The sequence below is a fragment of the Anguilla anguilla genome, chromosome 13, assembly GCF_013347855.1.
Source record: "Anguilla anguilla isolate fAngAng1 chromosome 13, fAngAng1.pri, whole genome shotgun sequence".
Lineage (NCBI taxonomy): Eukaryota > Metazoa > Chordata > Actinopteri > Anguilliformes > Anguillidae > Anguilla > Anguilla anguilla.
In genome coordinates, this window is record NC_049213.1 from 18,470,620 (window position 1) to 18,489,640 (window position 19,021).

General features: G+C 41.4%; 1 protein-coding gene across 6 annotated transcripts in view; it reads right to left on the reverse strand.

Annotated features, from left to right (window-relative positions):
* The window catches only part of LOC118211777 (ephrin type-B receptor 2), a 127,222-nt gene extending 108,920 nt beyond the window's left edge, over nt 1-18,302 (reverse strand). For all 6 annotated transcript variants that reach the window (XM_035389232.1, XM_035389229.1, XM_035389227.1 and 3 more), the window contains exon 1: nt 18,118-18,302. In XM_035389232.1, the coding sequence (XP_035245123.1) occupies nt 18,118-18,169 (52 nt within the window). In that variant the 5' untranslated portion in view covers nt 18,170-18,302. The remainder of the gene's footprint in view (nt 1-18,117) is intronic.
* Nucleotides 18,303-19,021: the final 719 nt, after the last annotated feature.

A 19,021-nucleotide genomic window follows, 5' to 3' on the forward strand; every position in this document is an offset into this window, starting at 1 on the left:
TGCTGACTGAAAGACAGGCAATCTGTCGGCTGGAGATTTGAAAAGCTGAATGAAAAGGGACATCCATCAGGGCTCTGGCAACATTGGCAGCATGTGGCCCCGAGTGATTCCAAAACCTGTAATATGTTCACATGCCGTGAAAACATGTTAATTACAGTTTTGACTCCCAAAACCACGTTGAAATGCCAATTAACATAGGATGTCGTGTATGGATGTGTGTGTGGGCGTGCGTGGGTATATGTGTGTGTGGGCGTGTGTGAGTAGCTATACCACTGAGAGGAAAAGGACCAACAGACCCACTATCTGGGCACTGCACAAATTTGGTGAAAAGGCTTTGACTGCTCTCGCTCCATGAGGCAAGCATCAATGGATCAATGGATTCAACTTTCCTGCCAGGATGGACTAAAGAGCAAGTTCCCCTGGCAAACAGACAAACCCATATTTTGAGGAACACTTGAGGGAGAAAAGAAAAAAGCGAAAGGAGTGAAGTGAGTTTGGAGCTGCTGACCGCAGCACATCTTCCCATATGAACCCAGGCAAAATGCACTTTCCTAACTTTCTTTGGCTAAAAGCATCCGCTACAGAAAATTGTAAAACTGCAACTGTAATGAAAAACAGCTGTGTGTGCACTGTGATAAACCTTCAGAGATAAATTAGAAAAAAAATATACTCGGAATAAAATAGCACCTCTGAGGGCAAGCTGAATTCAAAAATAATTCCAATCAATTTGCAAAATGTTCAGCCAAAGACAACTTGAGCCAAGACGATTCTGAATGAAAAGGGCCATATATTACAGCAAGTTGCAGCTAAAAACCACTGAACAGGCAGGCAATGGATAATCCGTGAGGAACTGGACAGCATTAGAAGCAGCACTTGGACACATTAGCATATGCACACATCCATCAGTGCGCGCAGGCTGACATGCCGTATTCTGCATCGATGCTGCCTCCAGAAAACTGGTGGCCGCTTCATTTACAGCAGATGTGTTGGCAATAAAAACAAAACCATCCATTTCAAGCCGTGCGCTCACCATATTTTCTTCTTTTTCATCTACGGAGGGTAACGTGTCGAAACGGGCAACGGGGGGCTCAGAATGAGACTGACAGCCTCCCCCTGTGTGAGGTGTGGGGCGGGGCGGGGCGGGGGGGGGGGGGGCAGAGCAGAGATCCCTGAAATGCTTTTGAAATCACTCTACTGACTCGTCAGGGTTCCAACGTGTGCAACACCCCACAACACCACACAGACAAATTTGCTGGGATTTATCGAAAGCACTGCTTCATCTGTCGAATACCGAGGCAAGCGGAATTTAAAATGCAAGCAGTGACTTTTCTGAGGGAAGATTTTAATAATCTCGCGTCTAGATTTTTGTCTCAAGAGCCGAGAGACAGAATATTTGAAATATAAGGGGGAACAAGTCCACATGCAAGTCCAAAAAGAGTCCAAATTATTTATCTTAATTAGGAAACTGTCATAAAATCTGTCACCTACATATAAAAACTTGAATAATCATATACAGAATATATTGTCAAGAGTTATCCAATCGGACAGTTAACCAAAAAGAGGCTGCAACTTGATGAGCATATGCATGGTCTGCCTTCTTCAAATAATTACTTACAATCAGTCACTGAAAATTTGCAAGAATTGCAGAATGTCAATTAAAGGCCAAGTTGCTGTCCTGGATTACGATGTCCCCAACAGTTACTGGCTGTTCAGGCTTGTCCAGGGCCATTGGCTTGGTATACAGAGGACTGAAGAGAGGTCCATTTCAGTACAAATTCAGTCCAACCAAGCTCTTGCTTCACCTGGCTGTAGAGTTGCAGAACTCTCTCACCCCCTAGGCCTAAAACCGTATTTACCAGTTCAGCAATACCAGTCTTGAGGCCAGCAGAGAACTGGGTCACTTCCTGTACTGTGCCACATCGGAAGAAACAGCTGGTAAACACTGGAATCTGATTGGCTGAGCAGTGTCATCAGTCCTGTTTGTTGCTCCAGTGGGAGGGGATAACAAACAGGTCTTCATGGGACATTATCATCCCATCCATTTTAAACAGGTGTCTGAAAATGTAACTCTGTGCATTACATTGAGTTTCTCTTGCTGGTGGGGGGGGGGGGGGGGTCACAATTATGTGGCTTTCACAGCTGTGTATTGTCCCTCAGCCAGCTAGCAGTGGCGACACGCAGAGACACCGTGAGTGGTCCTCCAGCTGACGGCTGCAGTTACACAGGACAGGGAATCGCGCAACATGCCTGCCAGTGCGGCGACATACACTTCAGCTTGGGTTACCTCCATACGAAAACCAGACACCCGGGCTGTGTGAAACAACAGGGTCTGTGCACACGGGTCCCCAGACGCGCGCGCAGCCTGCCCGTATCCTCCGCTGCGTGTGTAGCCCGTCTCAGAGCTCTCGCGGATGTGCCAGCAGCTTTGAGAGCGGCCCGTGGTAATTACTATGGGAAAAGGGTGATGCCTGTGGGAGGTTCGGCAGGGAACAGGCGTCGTTCCTCCCGTACGTCCTGCTCCCGTTGCGGTGAGCTGTGCTGCAGTGCTTCGCGCCGCCAGATATTTCAGGCTCCCTATGTCTGCCGCTATTCTCCTTCATAACTATGGCCTGTGTGTTAAACTGACGGCTTCCTGCTATAATGGTTACATAAATGAAACAAAGGTTAAAAAAACCGCGCACGCACACACACACACACACACACAAAAAGGAGGAAATAAAGAAAGCCATTAAACTGAATTAATTGGATACTTTGGCACTATTCTCTATCTGCTCATTACCCTTCTCCTCTGAGAGGATTTTTTCATAGTGAGGTATATTTACGCTCGGCAGTTATTACGTTTTATGTATGAGTAACACAAATATAGCTTAATCCATTTTCTTAGGAGGGCTCCATAACAGCTATTAAAATTTATTCTGAAAATAACAGTCGCTACTGGCCTCACACGACGCCTCCAAAAACCTTTTCCCATAATGCCAAAGAATAACAGAATGTCTGCACCTCCGATTGCTGAGTTCTGCCTGGTGGAGGGAGAACTGTCCAAGTGCGTTAAGCCATGCAGTGCATGGTTGCCACAGAAGGGTAATAGCAAAAACAACCATCAGACTAGCGGTCCAAATCCTCAAAACAAAGCTGACGTAAAGGTCTGCCGAATCCCACCTGGCAGCCCGTGGTAATCCGTAATACCCCGATGATTAAGAGGTCTAATACGGAGCCTGAAATTAGGCACTCTGCCCCCGGGCAGCCCTGAGTAATTGGACTACAGCCGATTAACCACTCAGAAGAAGTGTGGTTAGCCTTCTGTTGGGTAACCCGTGCCTTTCGAATGGTTTATCTCTTGACCTTCTGGCTCCCTCACCTCATTTCATTTCTCATCTCACCGTCCTTTACATTTATGTCTCTCTCTCTCTCTCTCTCTCTCTCTCTCTTTCTCTGAAGAACAACAGATTTGCTCTAACATATAATAAAACCATGAGAACGGGTAAAGATAACTGCCAAAGAACTTTCTTTTTTCATAGGATTTGACCACCTGTAGTGAATCCACCTAATCTGCAGTGAAGCTATCATTACTATTAGCATGATTCACCCAGTCAGTATTCTGATTGAACCAATCTGGCATCCATCCCCAGGTGTGTGTTAACGGTATTAAAGAAAGCTGGAAAACCTGCTGGATTGTGTTCTTTTCAAACCAAGACTGAGCAGCTCTGAATTAATACTCTTCTGTCGGGTCTTTTACAAAGGAAGCTGTCTGAAGCAAGCTGTGACTGTACTGTATCATTCAGTAACCTAAAAATGGCACTGAAAAGCCTTTCAGTGAAATTATGAAGTGTGTTTAGAATTTATACTTCGACGTCTAATGGAATAGCAGATTCAATATTTGAACTACCAAAGTCTTTAGCATCTTCCTTTTTGCTGGGTTCACTGCTTTCCCAAAACATTAATGAGAAAGAATTGCACTTTATATTCCTATATTTATTGGAAGAGTAAGTAGCCAATACAGCGAGCCAAGAAATCATATAAATCATTCATAATTGGTAACAATAACTGGTCTCAACCACATACAATGAATTCCCATATTAGCCAATATGGTTTTCTCATCTCCATGATCAATCCATGAGGACTGAACAATAACATTTTTCTCACTTGGTAGAAAATTCAAATGTATACTTCCTGGATATAATAAAGTTTATTATGAATAATGTTCATAAAAAGCAGAATGCCTCTGTAATAACATTTAACATATAAATTACACAGTAAAATAATCATGCAGAAGGGGAGGTGATTCCATAAAGATGGCTGTGAGCGTACCATACATGTATGCAGAGCAAGTACAGAAGATTTATTCTCAGCTGTAATGGCAGTTCGTAGACGTTACTGTACTTGCTACTGTAATTGAATGCCTTTTAGCACCCTTCCATTTTCAGGGGTGCTAATGAAGTGGTATTAACAGGTGCTAATTACAGCTGAGGTGGCAGCGATTCTGAAAAACATGGCTGTTCACCCATAGAGGGAAAGAAGCACACAATGCTGCTGTGGTAAAAGCTGCAGTGGGTTTGGGGGTAAGATGCCCCCCCTCATCCCCACAGTGACTGTTGGACTCAACAGACACCTCCAGACATCCATCATCTTACAGATCAGCAGTTTGGCCGTTAATTCAATAAAAAAAGAAACACATTTGCTGGAGGTCTCCTGGCACAGGGAAGGGGTATATTAGGCTGAGTGTGCCGGTTCAACCCAAAGTGTGCATCTCGGCCAAACACCACCACCCCACCCCCACCAGTCCCCAAACCGGCCCAGTCTGTGCTCTCTGGTTCACACAGAGGCCAGTGAGCTCAGGAGGAGCGGAGACGTCAGCGTCCCTTCCGCACACAGCCATTGCTCCTCTGACGAGGACTGGCTCTGTCACTGAGGAGGCGGAGCTTCAGAGGAACACTGACACACTCACCTGGCAGCTCCCTGTTCCCCAGCAAACACAAAGCACAGGAACAGCACTGTAGCAGTCCTCTAACAGGGCCACAGTATCCATTACTCTTTTACTTAATGACATCAAGGCATCCTTCACTAATTTACCATTTCTAATCTTCTAAACAATTTCAACTCTGCATACTAAAAAAAGGTTGTAAAAGGATACCAAATTCAGTCAATAAAAACTGAATTATACATTCTGTATAGCCCGAGCCATACCGTGGGCCATACAAAATGAACTACTACACTCAGGGGCTGTACTTCACTGACTTGACCATTACTTTAGTTTACAGTTCGTTATTCGTGGCTAGTATGTATAAAGGCTACTGTGTAAAAATTACACCCTGAGAGTCATCCTGGGTGAGGGCGTCTCCTGTGTGATTGATAATTATGATAATAAAGAGTTTCTCTCTCCACTCCAGGCAGAAACTGCGTCATAACAGAGGCATATGCCGGGGTGTTCATTAGTCATAACTCTGCTGGTCTCGCCTCCCGACACAACACTCGCCTTCGCTGCAGACGGAAGCAATTACAGGCCTGAGGCGGAACAACACTGCTATCATTTAACCATTCAGAGAAAAACAAAAGCCAAGGCCTGCCTACCTGCCCCTGCCCCACGTCCCCTTCCCTACATCTCCTTCCCCATGTCCCCTTCCCCACGTCCCCTACCCCAGGTCCCCTTCCCCACGTCCCCTTCCCTACGTCCCTGTCCCCATGTCCCCTTCCCCACGTCCCCTACCCCAGGTCCCCTTCCCCAGGTCCCCTTCCCCACATCCCCTTCCCTGCGTCCCCGTCCCCATGTCCCCTTCCCCACGTGCCCTGCCCCAGGTCCCCTTCCCCATGTCACCTGCCCCTGCAAAATGTGCACGTGCCAAAGAGGAAAATAGGGAAAACAAACCATTAAAACAACAGAACATAATTTATTTGGCATTATATTTATTTCGCATTATACGTGAAGGTTACAACACCTTCTTTGTACAGACATATTTTATGTGAAATCAGACATGGACAGTTGAACTGTGGAGTCGTTTTCCTCAAAAACAGTTAGGTTGCAACTTTATGATTTAAATTAGCATCTCTCGCTAAACATTTGGAGTACAAATATATTATTAATATCACAAGAAAGCTGAGATTCCCCTCTTCATAGCATAAAACCCAAAATGTGTTTCTGGGTCAAACACCAAAAACCCTTTTCATGCCAGGAAAAACCCAGTAAGTGCTTGCACCACTTACTGAGAAGGACATAGGCTACATAGGATACTGGCAGGAAATGGAAACAGATTATTATGTTTATAATTCTGAACGAACGCTATAATAGGAATGTGTTCATATGTGTAGTCTTTGGAAACACAACATTCCTTGGAGTTACTTGAAGGGTACTTTCTTGCTTTAAACCGCAAACCTAATATGCTAATGTACTAGCCATCATAAAGCTGGCAAGTCATCGGAAACATCTGTGAGTACATAAAATAGCCTACTTCGCTCAAAGAACTGTGGGCTAATTAAAAATGTACGCTAAAACTGAAATAATATCCAAAACCACAGAAATTGAAGTATCCCATTAAAGGCTTCATTTGATTTTGTTCAGTCTTAGGGCTAGCCTATATCCGAGCCCAAATCCCACATTCAGAAACGCAAGGCTAATATGCAAGGCTAATACGCTAATATGCAGATTTTTCTTCCTGAACTTAATCAATGATATTGGAGAAAAGCGATACGGATACAGACGCAGATACAGATGGTGCTGTCTCTGCACGCGTCTGTGCTCTCTCTCTGATGCTGTTTGTATTTTTGAGAGGGCACTCCATGCGCCATAGTGCTACTGTCACATAGCTGGACGAGAGCTTCTGTTAAACACAGCCGACCCACTCCATGCTGGGCCCGTTGCGATGAATGAACCGGGCTCTGAAGGGAGGTTCATTATGGCGGTCCCGTTGGGGGGTCCCAGAACTCAATCCACAGCTCAGCCCAATCCTTTGAGGCCTCCTTCGCCACCAAGAGAGGAATGTGCCAGCTCCACGATTGTGTTACACTCACCACGGCAAATCCACTACCAGACACCTCTTAGTTTTTAAAACCTGACCCCCTTTCCCACCACCTAAAAAAACAAAACAACCTATGGGCTGTAGAGTGATAATGGCTGAAACTACAGAACCAGACCTCAAAGTTATTTTATCAGTCAGGGTTCTACGAGTTTCAGGTTTTTTCATAAATGCTGAGTCAGCAAGAAATCCACTTGCCCAAAGTAAATTTATAACACAAAGTCTCTGTGACATCATTTAGCTAACTTGCGTATTATATGGTCATAAGATTTTCGATTAAGCACTAGATGAAGCTTCATCTTAGGTGAAGCTTTAGATTTTGAAATTGAATTACAAGCAAAAAATAACTTCAAGGAAAGCAGTAGTGAAAAATAGTTAGCTAGCAATACATGCTATGAAAGTGCCAAAAAAAGAAAAATAATTGTATTTGGACTGTTGTCTCCAGTCAGCTGTTAATACATATGTTACAATATTGGTGACACCACTTTCACAATGTATTGGTCTTGATTGACAATAGCAGAGAGTCTCTCTGACTGTATTCACTTTCTGAATGTAGGACTGGTCAATGATCTTAGTGACCAACATGAGCCCAGCCCCCCTGTGTTCTTCTCACACACAATGTGCTCCTCCACTAGCTTAGTGGCGCCAAACACAGATCTGAACTAACTGAATTGTGAATTAGCCCTGAATCCCCAGCATTATTCTTGAACCCAGCTATTGCAACACTAGTCACCTGACTATTAAAGAAATGACTGCACTGTACATGATTGTTGGTGATGTTTTTTACAACACGATAATAAATATATTTAGAGAACTCGCCCTAGCAATAAACAATGTCACACTACAAACTACACAATCAATGGTCCAAAGATTTAATCTGCACGATTTCCTTAGGCAGTTTTAAACAACGCATTTTAAAGCAATGGCTGCAGTTTGCATGTATAAAGACCAAACAAACAGCAAGCTGGACACCTGCTCCAGATTCTTGCTGAGTCAGGCAGCTCTCTCTCAGCATGCAAATCAGCCCCATCGCCCACAGCAACGCAACTCTGTGGACAATGTGTTCAGAGACTGGAGGAGATGAAAATACACCCTGAGTACAGGACAGTTTCTCCACTTCGGACTCAGGAACCCAATCTGGGCTCTGGTCTTTTTTTGACAGACAAACACAAATAAGTATATCTCAGTATTTGTTAACAACTAGCCATTTTAACTGGTTCCAGTTCATTGTTTAATAATAATGCAGTACATTTAAAATCAGAGCATGTGATTCTATTCTGGATTTCAGGATACCAGTAAGTACTGCTGAAGTCTCTGCAAACCTAGTATTTTAAAATGTTTTTATTTAGTGAGCATTTTTGCCAGTATATGAACGATAACAAAATAAATGCATATTTAGAGTGTGCATTTTGGACAATTTGTTTTTCCATAAAAAAAATATTCAAAAAAAATTGTCATTATTTAAAATAATATCAAAAACAGTGATTATTTTCCAAAACCAAATCAAAATCGAACCGTACTGAAAAAACACAAATTGCACTAGTGATGGGTGTTTGGGCAAAAGTTCATGTTTTTGCTCAGTGAAGTTCCGTTTTTAATGTTTGGAATCTGGCCCAACTTGGATGCCTCCAGCATCCAAGGGTTTCTACGGCAACCAGACTAATGGGTACTTCCAAAGCACTGCCCATATTACAGCGACTGGACATCTCATCACCAGAACACCAAATCAAATTTAATGAGGATCATGCTCACAGCACATCAGTTTTAAGTCAACTAAGGGAGAAATGCAGATGTTAGCTGAGTTTCCATTATGTTCTGGAAATGACCTGAATAGCTTACATGTCAGGCTGGAAAAAGTTCTTGGGCCAAATCAGAATTTTGGCATTTAGCCTATACACAATGACATTTATTCTATCATGAGCAGCAATAGCTGGAGCCAAAATGTCTCCAACAGAAATTCCTTAATCCAATTTAAATGGAAATTCTTTAATCAACTTCTCTTAAATCTTAATGTGCAGCCTCCCAATACAGCATGAATACTGAACACTGGAGCATGTACACTGTAAAACAAAAGCATGGCTATGCTTAATATTCAATGCACTTAAAGAATTGAAACAGCCCTTACTTAAAATCAGTCAACAAGTATTTTAAATTAATTGTCATTGGGAAATTTGATAAAGATCAATATAAGCATTGAACATATATGAATAAGGGTATTCTCGAGCTGAAATGATAATTAGCTATTTTTTAAATGCCCATTTATTTGACTTATAAGAATGATATCCAATACTTTATTTTTTTTAAAGCATTTTGCCAAACTTAATCCATAAATGTAAAGATTAGTCTCAGTTAAGAGTATGGGTTGAGAAGGAGGATGAACTTCATGCTTCAAAACAGATTAAAAAGAGACTAAAACAGCATGATCCAGTTAGATCACAGCTCAGAGATGAGTGAGTGAGTGAAGGGTACACCAGCATGTGCAGGAGGAACGACTGCTTTTTCGGTAATAGAATAAAGAATTTCTATCAGGCTACACACCCTCCAGTTGTGTGCTCCTCTGAGTCTAACAGCCGTTTTTTCCAGAATCTGTTTCACCCCAGCAAAGGATAACTAATCGTATAAACTGAATGTGTATTTGTTCCAGCTATGTAGAACATCAATCCAATATGCCTCAAAATGTTTTAAAATGAAGAGATTCTCTGCAGCCGACAAGCCTAAGAACCTGTGCTAGCTTTTAAGTGCTCAAACGAAAAATCTGTGAAAAGCGCACTTGCCTAAATCTAAGACCACATGTACAGGGTGTATTCTAATATTCTGTAAAAATGAAAAACGCCTGCATATGCACTAGCACATGGAAGTTGATTGAAAACAAGCTAAAATCGTTTGTAACTTGCACATTTTAAGGATTGGAGCAACACATCAACACAATGGATTTCCATATTGTGGGACATTGAGAGCACAAAGTCCTGAAGTAGCATACAGTGTACGTTTCTGAGTGACACATCCGAAACATAGCATGTTTGCCCCCTGCCGGATACGCTCCCCATACGCACACATTTGCAACAGGGCAAATTAACTAATAAGGGGTAGGGTTAATCGATAATTTAGGTTAATCAATAATTTTCACAATATTACTCCTATGGCAATTGTGCGGTTTGAAGTACAGTAGACATCCAATTTCCTACAAAAGCTCATATCCTTGAGTAGCGTTATCCTCACAACAACAGTGATTGCTCTGCGTCAAGGTCTGTCTTTGTCATTAAATGGCTGTGCACAGTGCAGCGCGGTGAATTGCATCTGAAGTGCTCTCTGCTAGTCTCTCGTCTGCGTGCGAGGGGGGAGTGGGGGGGTGGGGGAGTGGGGGGGGGAGGAAGGGGGGAGGCGAGGGCACGGGGCCGCCCGCTTTGCGGCAGGCAATCGCCCCGCCGAAACCCCAGAGGAAATTAACGCTCCGATACGCCGGCGTAACAGAAGACGCCCCGCTCCCGGCCGCGGCGGAGACGATGATGTCACGCCACGCCGAGGGGGCCGGCCTTCCTCGGCGAGGCTGGCGTCCCTCCGCCGCTGCCCCGACCGTCGCCGAGCCGGCTCCGGCGCCCCCCGCGTCAGGCGACCCCGTCCAGGCGGAGGGGCGGACGTCCCCGAAACGCGACACCCGGGCCTCGGCAGAAACAACTGGTACCGTGGCTAATTGAAATTTTGCATGCGAGTGACAATGCGGCGGGCCCTGGGCGCTGGGGATTAGGCTCTGAATGGAGGCCGCTTCTTTGTGAGCGCCGCCGTGGTCGTTAGTGTGCGGGAGAGCTCCCTGCATCTGCTCTTTCCGCGGGCTGAGAAAACCCGCCGCCGCGTCCCTGCCTCTCCCTTTCGCTTCGCTTTAATCCCGTTTCTGAAAACCCCGCGCTCTCCCGTTTTCCCCCGACCGTTCGGAAAAAAAAACGGAAAACTCTGCGGCCGAGCGGAGGTGAAGCTCGCAAACGTATTGTTTGCTAGAGGAGGAAGGCTACGTTACAACTGTTAAACAAATGTGTAACCGCCTCTGTCTGATCTGCATCTGAAAGAAGTCTACTCCAACTTGGCAAAAATGTCTAATCGGAAATGGTATCATTCAAGCACATGGACACAATGCAGCACTTACAATCAATGTTCTGTGGCTATTTACATACAGTCGGAGTCACTGCGAATGCAGACGCTTCAACAGCCCTGGAAATACTAAATACTTTGTACTAGAAACAAAAACATACTAATGTGGAAATGGCTTTACTGCACTGCAGACTGCACTGTTACACAGTACAGACAACCATACTTTAAATGGGTTGGCAACCATGATAGTGTATATGCACAAAATGTATCATTCCTTTCCCATCTCGGTTTACAAGTAATTTTAGGCTTTCAAAATTATTTGGATTTTGGGAGTCAAAATGATAAGATAAGAGTATCTGTAACATAGGTTTAAATTTGCCCTGTCTATGATGAGACATCTTTCTTAGGAGTGTACTGACAGCAACAATTCTGCACACAGACAACGTTGTACAAAGCTCCAAACACGTTTTTATTTTTATTTTTTTAAGTAATGTCCCTGTGAGTTACAAGGCAAGCGACTATATTCGCATGAATGGAGAGGACACAGAATATTATGTATTATTTTTAGGTTCAGTGCCCCATTCAATGCAAAATTCAATTTAAAGCAGATCAGTCGGGCAGAAAACAGGTAGTGGCATTCTCCTTGTTTAATTTGGCACAAACAGACACAGCATTTGCTTCAGAAGACCATACTGCTGGTAGAGTAGGCAGATACAAAGTTAAAAAAAAACTTGGATCATTGATAACTAATTTTAAAAAAACCTATTTTAAAAGGGGGGAAAGTCCTGGCTTAAGATTAGCCAGAGTGAAAATGGGGCACTCAATCTTACTGCTATGGCATTATATCCTAAATTTTGAACATATTCAAGCAGGTATCCTGTTTTTTAGATTGACCAAATGTAGTCCATTAAATTAAGAACCTGCATAATTTATGAAAATATCCATCTGTAATTCTAATAATGCAATGGCGAATGAAATGTTAAAACTACATTAACTGGTGTACTTATCCCTTTAGCCCTTCCAAACAAACATTTTAAAATGCAGTGCTTCCAACCTCTGTCATGCCCATCAATGACTTGCATTTACTTGGAAGGGATACGTACCCTGGGTGATATGAGGTTTACGTTTTCCCCTGTATATTACTCATTTACAGAAGGATGTTTACTCAAGCGATTCAGGTTAGTCACTTGCACTCAAAGGTACTCCAGTTACCCGCATGGGAATAAAATCACAACAATCAAGTTGCAAAACCCCTACACTGTACTACACTACACTACCATCCGTGGGGACTTCGTCTTCACCATTACTGGCATACAGAGGCGCTCCCGCGGCCCGGCTTAAGAAACACAGGTAAACAAATCGGGCGACGAATAAACGAAGCCGCCCACCGCAGCCAGGAGAACAGAACCTCTCTCCCACCGCTCTACCCTTCGCGTTCACCGAGCCGAGCGAATTTCACAGTGCCGGGGACTGCAATTAAAACAGTTTCACGATTCATTAATGACTCAGCAGCCAGCTGCAACGCTGGGACTGACTGGGGCGAGGGAGCTGAGAGAGAGAAGAGAGAGTTCCCCCTGTTTAATCGCAGAGACGCATGCGAGAGCCATGCTTTTCACTCGCTGTACACAGTACTCCACAGCGAGTCCTGATCCATAAAGCAGGCCTGGTGGACGGGTCATTACCTCCTCCGGAACGCAAACAGAAGTGCCACGTTAATATGCAGATTGCCAGCAAAAGTGTATTTCAACAGCCAGGCCGGAGAGGAATGAGTTTCAGGAATTATTTAGCTTGCTTAAATTCAGCATTCATCACATTTCAAAGATAGGCCAAATAAAAACATATTCAACGAAAATAAAAACGATCAGTTCATTCGTATAAATTAGTCTAAAAAAAGTCCTAAATGTGTCATTTTAATTGAATAAAAAGCACACAAAGGGCTTTCCATTAAAAGTAGACTACATTGTGCTTTCATTTAGGGTGTGTTGATACTGTAAGTGTCACCTTTCAGTCTACTGGTAAAAAGGGTATATGCAGCCTTTTTAAAGCACGATCTTTTCTGGATCCAAGCGTTGTCACTGGGTTTTATTCTATCGCACCCTCTTTCAGATCATTACCTCTTTTTTATCTGAGTCAATGCTAAATGCATAGCTGAGCACTGTATGTATTCTGTAAGCCTGCTCAAATTTTTACTACACATTTTTAACTGCACATGTTACTGTACATGAGAATGAGTACTCTGTACTACATAATTTAAGCTATAGCCTTTTTATTTTCACCCAATCCATAGTCGCATATCATGTCCATTGATTGTTCAATAGAACAGAACCTCAAACTGGGCAAATTTTAGTTGTAAATTATGTGCCTGTAAAATTAACAGTGGTACCGAACATGATACCGATTGGGTTATTTTGGTCAATCACTTAATGATATCCCCACTGTCATACAACCTACTTGTTTAAAGACAGATGCACTGCACATGGCAATCCACTTAAAGCCTTTTATTTATTTATGTTTTTCAATTATCTTAATCGATGAGTAAACCACCTCATAATAGTATTGTAACAAACAATTTGCTTTGAATTGTTCTGTAAGGAAAACTTACAGAAAGACTCAGGTTAAAAATCATGTTTCATTTGGTCCTTTTGGACTCCTAGAGTAAAATTCACATGGGTAAGTAATCAAACTAAAAGTAATTTATTGACAACATACTATTTTTAGGAGGACAGAAAATGAGCGAGGAATGATAAAAACAAAAAACTAGATGATTCTGTGCTTCCGCAACAATTTGGGGAAGGCCCCTTCCTGTTTCAGCATCACAATGCCCCCAGGCACACAGCAAGGTCCATATAGAAATGGTTTTTCGAGAACGGTGTGTAAGTTGACTAGCCTAACTTGACTAGCCTGCGCAGAGCCCTGACTTCAACCTCATCCAACACCTTTGGCATCAATTGGAAAGCCAACTGCAAGCCAGGCTTAATCACCCAATCAGTGCCCGGCCACACTAATGCTCTTTGGCTAGAAGGAAGCAAATTTCTGCAGCAATGCTCCAATATCTATTATAACACCTTCCCAGAAGAGTGGAGGTTGTTACAACAGCAAAGGGTGGACCAACTACATATTTATGCCCATAATTTCGGATGAGACGTGGACGTCAAGCATCCACACACTTCTGGCCATGTAGAGTTTGTATATATGGGGTCTGGAAAGGTGCTGTAGTTAATCTGTATTTATCATTTTAAAGTAGGTCATAGGTTAATGATGGTAGTTCAGGAATACAATATATAATGCAAGTGCTCAAAGTGATCGGACATTCGGAAATTAGCAAACATAAAAGTGAAATAAAACAGCTTTTTTCATTTTCAGCTGGATATGTGCATCAAGTGAAAGCTTGATGACACACATTTCAAAAATTACAATGAACTATTCAGGAACCAAAAACTACCTGAAAAAAGAAAAACATAATCCTTTTTAGATTTCCTTTGATTTATTTCATAATTTGCAACTGTACGTTCTCAAGACACAGAAGACAGCAATATGGTTTTTAGCTATGTTAGTGCCGTCAAAGCAATTTGGTTCCACACGGTTTGGTGTGTTTTTGTGGGTTACAGCTGCACTGACCTTTAACTGAACTCTCATTTTTTAATACGTAGCTAGCTACAAATAATCTATTTTGCCGATCATCGGTGGTGATACCGTCAAGGTTAGCATGGGGGAGGGGGGGTAACCAGACATTATCAAATTTCTCTCAAGACCATCAATTCGATTATCAAATAGCCTATTTTTACACGGGAACCCCTACATGACTTGCTTCGATAGAAAAATTGTAACAGAGAAATAGCTAATCAGAAACATTTTAATACAAGAAGCTTGATCACATCCACTAGATTTCTGCCAAGTGTACTAAACCTTAATTTGTAGTGCAATCCATAGGTGGCAAACTCTCAAGCCATATATGAATCACTTGTGTGAGATTGAGGTTTTGAGCTGTGTTCCTTTCTCAATCTGTTACTCTGTCTGCGTTTTCCCTGTCTGAATCAAGCAAAAAATACAAAAGGAACATGCACTGTCCACTCTCCTTAAATTTCTTTTTTTTTCATTCTGTTAATTTAATATATAACATATATTATACATATAGCCTAGCATATTAAAATCAAATAAAAATTTTGCTAACTATTCTAAAATATATGGCAGTTTTTTTGCAATACAAAATCAGATATTATGATGTCTATCTAGAGTGCATCCACTCATCTTATTTACAACTAATCCTGAACAAAGAATATAACACAATATTTACACAGGTTCTTTTCACCAGGATCTTATGGATTCTATGCCTTAAAATAGTATTTCAGAGACAACCGTAAAAATTAAATAGCCTAATAAATGTAGCTATATTTTTGTAACAATATTTTTTCCTGCATTTTTGGCTGGACCACAACAGCGGGGCCAGCCCTACAAACGCGAATGTCTGTGACTGAGTGACTGAGTGATGAAGTTACACCATTGGTTGGCCAAGTTATGAAGTTACACTATTGGTCGGCCGGTCCAGCCATATACTAGGTTTTGACCTGGTCTTGTTCAAATTAGAGTGCTTGAACAAAGCACCATTAATTTTCAGAATATTCAGAATGTTTAACATTCAGAAATGGTTCATTGCTACATTTTGCCTTCCTAAACCTAGCCATGCAATTCATTCAATTTCATGTCGAACAACCAAAAATTTGGCAGTTTGAATCTTCTAGAATTCAGCTGGGAATAAGAATTGACTGAAGGAAAAAAGTTGTTAAATGAGCTATATTTTGGCCCCCAAATCCACCTCTCAACCAATGTCCCAGACGGGGCTTTTCAGTGTGTCTACAAGGCCCTAAAGAGCAAACTGGAAAATTATTAGGCCTATTTCAATCTGTCACAAAGCAACCATCCCCACTTCATACTGACACTTTCTGATCTACAAATACCAGTTGCTTCCACTAAACAGCCCGATTCAAAGATTTTTGCAGGCAGTAAGAAACCAAATAAATATATGCCCTTATATAGCAATATACTCTCAATTATAAGAACGGAACAAACAGACCCATATGCTAAAATAGGTCATTTGTTTTGATCAGTGAATCATTTTAATTGATACCATGCAAAATTCTACCACTTCATCATATGCAGCATATCTGTTTCCATAAATATCAAAAATCAACAATACACAAACAGCAATGTAAAAAAAAATGATTCTTTCTCTTTGTGCTTCTCCATTCCAATGAATTTTTACAGTTACAGTACAAGTACAGTTTGGTGTTCACAAAAAAAATAAAAGGTAACAATTCAGATTACACCAAAAAAAAAAAAGAAAACAAAAAAAACACTGGACTTATGTAAAAATTGTGAAAAAGCATAGGCCTATACAAAACAATGTGCATAGAAGTTTTAATAGTGTGATTTGCTCAAGGTCTACATGAATGCAACAATTACTGAAAATGCAAAACTAACTGTAAATATTATTTATTTATTTATTTATTTACTTACTTACTTTAAATAATTCAATATGTATACAAGCACCAACTTTTTAAAATATTTTGTTAATTTTGTTTTTGTTAACTTCAATCCCCTTGTGTAGGTTCTACTTATTATTGCACTGCACAGTGTGAGGCTTTCACCTAGCATTTGCAGCAGGGTAGGCCGATATGCCCCTAGTGACTTTTATTTCTCATAATAAACCATTAAAATCATTTTTTCAGTTTTGAGTGGTACATTTCGAACATGTTTCTTGCGATATGAATGTCGTAATTCCGCCACAATTTGTCAATTTATCATTTAAGAAAAGTTACTGCGTAGACTAACATTCAGACTAATCTTTCTACACCGCCAAATCAGCAGGTAGTTATCAGATAAACTATCAAAAATAATAGCTTCAAGTACTTAATTTATAATCAGTAAAATGCTCCAATGAGGTGATGCGTGAGTTTATGAACTCGAACAAAACCAGGGTGTAATGCAGTTGAGCAAAGTCTAGACCCCAAATTTGTCGTTGATATGTTAACTTGCAGACACGCTTCTGAACCGGCCTAGGCTCCAGCAGGGAGAGAAATGTGTCGCGAGGACAAGTGATGCTCAGCGCTTCTACTGTAATCGGCGATGAAACGCACGCAAACAGAAAAGCAAAGTGACCGTATATTTTTTTTATCCTACAATCAAAAATAATAATTATTATAAAATAATTGCTCAGTTGTGTAGCCTACACGTCAATTTGGTTGTATCTATATCTATGTTCATGTTTGTTTAAATAATATGGGAGCCTATCATTTGCATTGTACGGTGCTGCTGGACACGTCGACTGGGAATCACCATAATTCGAGAGGAGCAGAGTGCCCCGAAACAGCACTTCAGCATCGTGAAAAATCAAGACAGATCTAACATAAATAAAATAATGCTAATCATAGGTTGGAGCAACATTCGCTTCATCAGAGAGCACATATTTCTAACTGTGAACACATCTTGACCAGACATTTGAGAATCCGTGAAAACAACTAGCTAATGCCGCATCGTTGCTGAAGTCTAGTGTACCAGACTGTTTATTTTCGCACTGTGGACAGGCTATCCCATTGTGCTAAATTAGATTGCCCATTGCTGAGGATGTAAAACATTTGATCCAGCTGGATGTTCCCTTCATATTAGCCTGTTTTTACTAATTATGTTTTTAATCATTATCAACACATTTATGCCCAGTACTGAACTGTAGCTACCTGTGCGGCGGTGGGCATGCTTGGTGCACTCCACATGAAACGTTATAGCTAAATACAGCGTACCTAGTGGTAACCCTAAAATTGTTAGTGCCATTTGGTTTTTTTTACCCCATAAATGAATATCACACAAGGAACGCACACCACTCCCATTCTCTGCCCAATTTACAATAATGGTATTGTGGCACCTTGCCCCAGAAAAAAATTAACTAACGTTCATCCGACTGTGGTGTAACAAGAGACATTCGCACACTCGGCAGAATGCTTTAGAAACTGAATAAGGGGACACTTTGTCTTACCTTCTACAGCTAATACAGTGGGTAGTATCCATAATATCCATAAGATATCCATTACTGCGCGAGGTTGCTTTGGACGAAATATTTTTTAAAAGTCCATGCATTCAAATAAAACACGTCCCAAAAGCCATTGACAGTCTGCTGATGGAAACGCGCAAATCTTCAACATCAATTGAATGAACCACGCACCATAGAAAGAGAACAAAAATCCGAACCAAGTTTGGGCGAGACCAATTGAACGCAGACAAAGGGGTCAATTGCTCAAGAGCAAAATCAGTTATCCTAATTTGCAGTCGAAAACAGATATCAGATTTTTAGTCTAAGATTAATGAATTTTAAGAGAATAAGGTCGTAACATAGCAGTACGTTTGTTATGCCTCATATGTGTGCGCCGTTCCGTGACGGCCAAATGTATATCACCCTTGCAAAGCATGTTACAGCTTCCATTCTGTCAATCAGAGCAATAAAGGCTTTTTCAGCCCGTCCGTGATTGATATTCTCTGGACATTAAAGAGCGTTCAAAAGTACGATGGAAGAGGATTGTAAGGTGTTGAACTGTCTTTGATTTGACAGCAAAGTTATGTATTAGTGTAGATTTTGATGATGCAGGTTTTGCATTTTCGGAACTGAGGGTGCATTACCTACATAACCTGACAGGTGAAAGAGGAAACACGGATAAGCAACGTTCTGAAAAGTAAGTTGTACTATTTTTTTCATTTTTTTCTTAAGTGTACAGACAAAAAATCATAAATTCATAAATTCCATAAATTCCTTAAATGTTTTTTGAACGAAAGTAGGCTACCAGGGCAGAACCCTTCCACATAATAATAATAATAATAATAATAATAAGCAACTATTAATTAACACTGTTAAGTTCCAGGTCGTGTTTTTTCTCACGATAATGTTT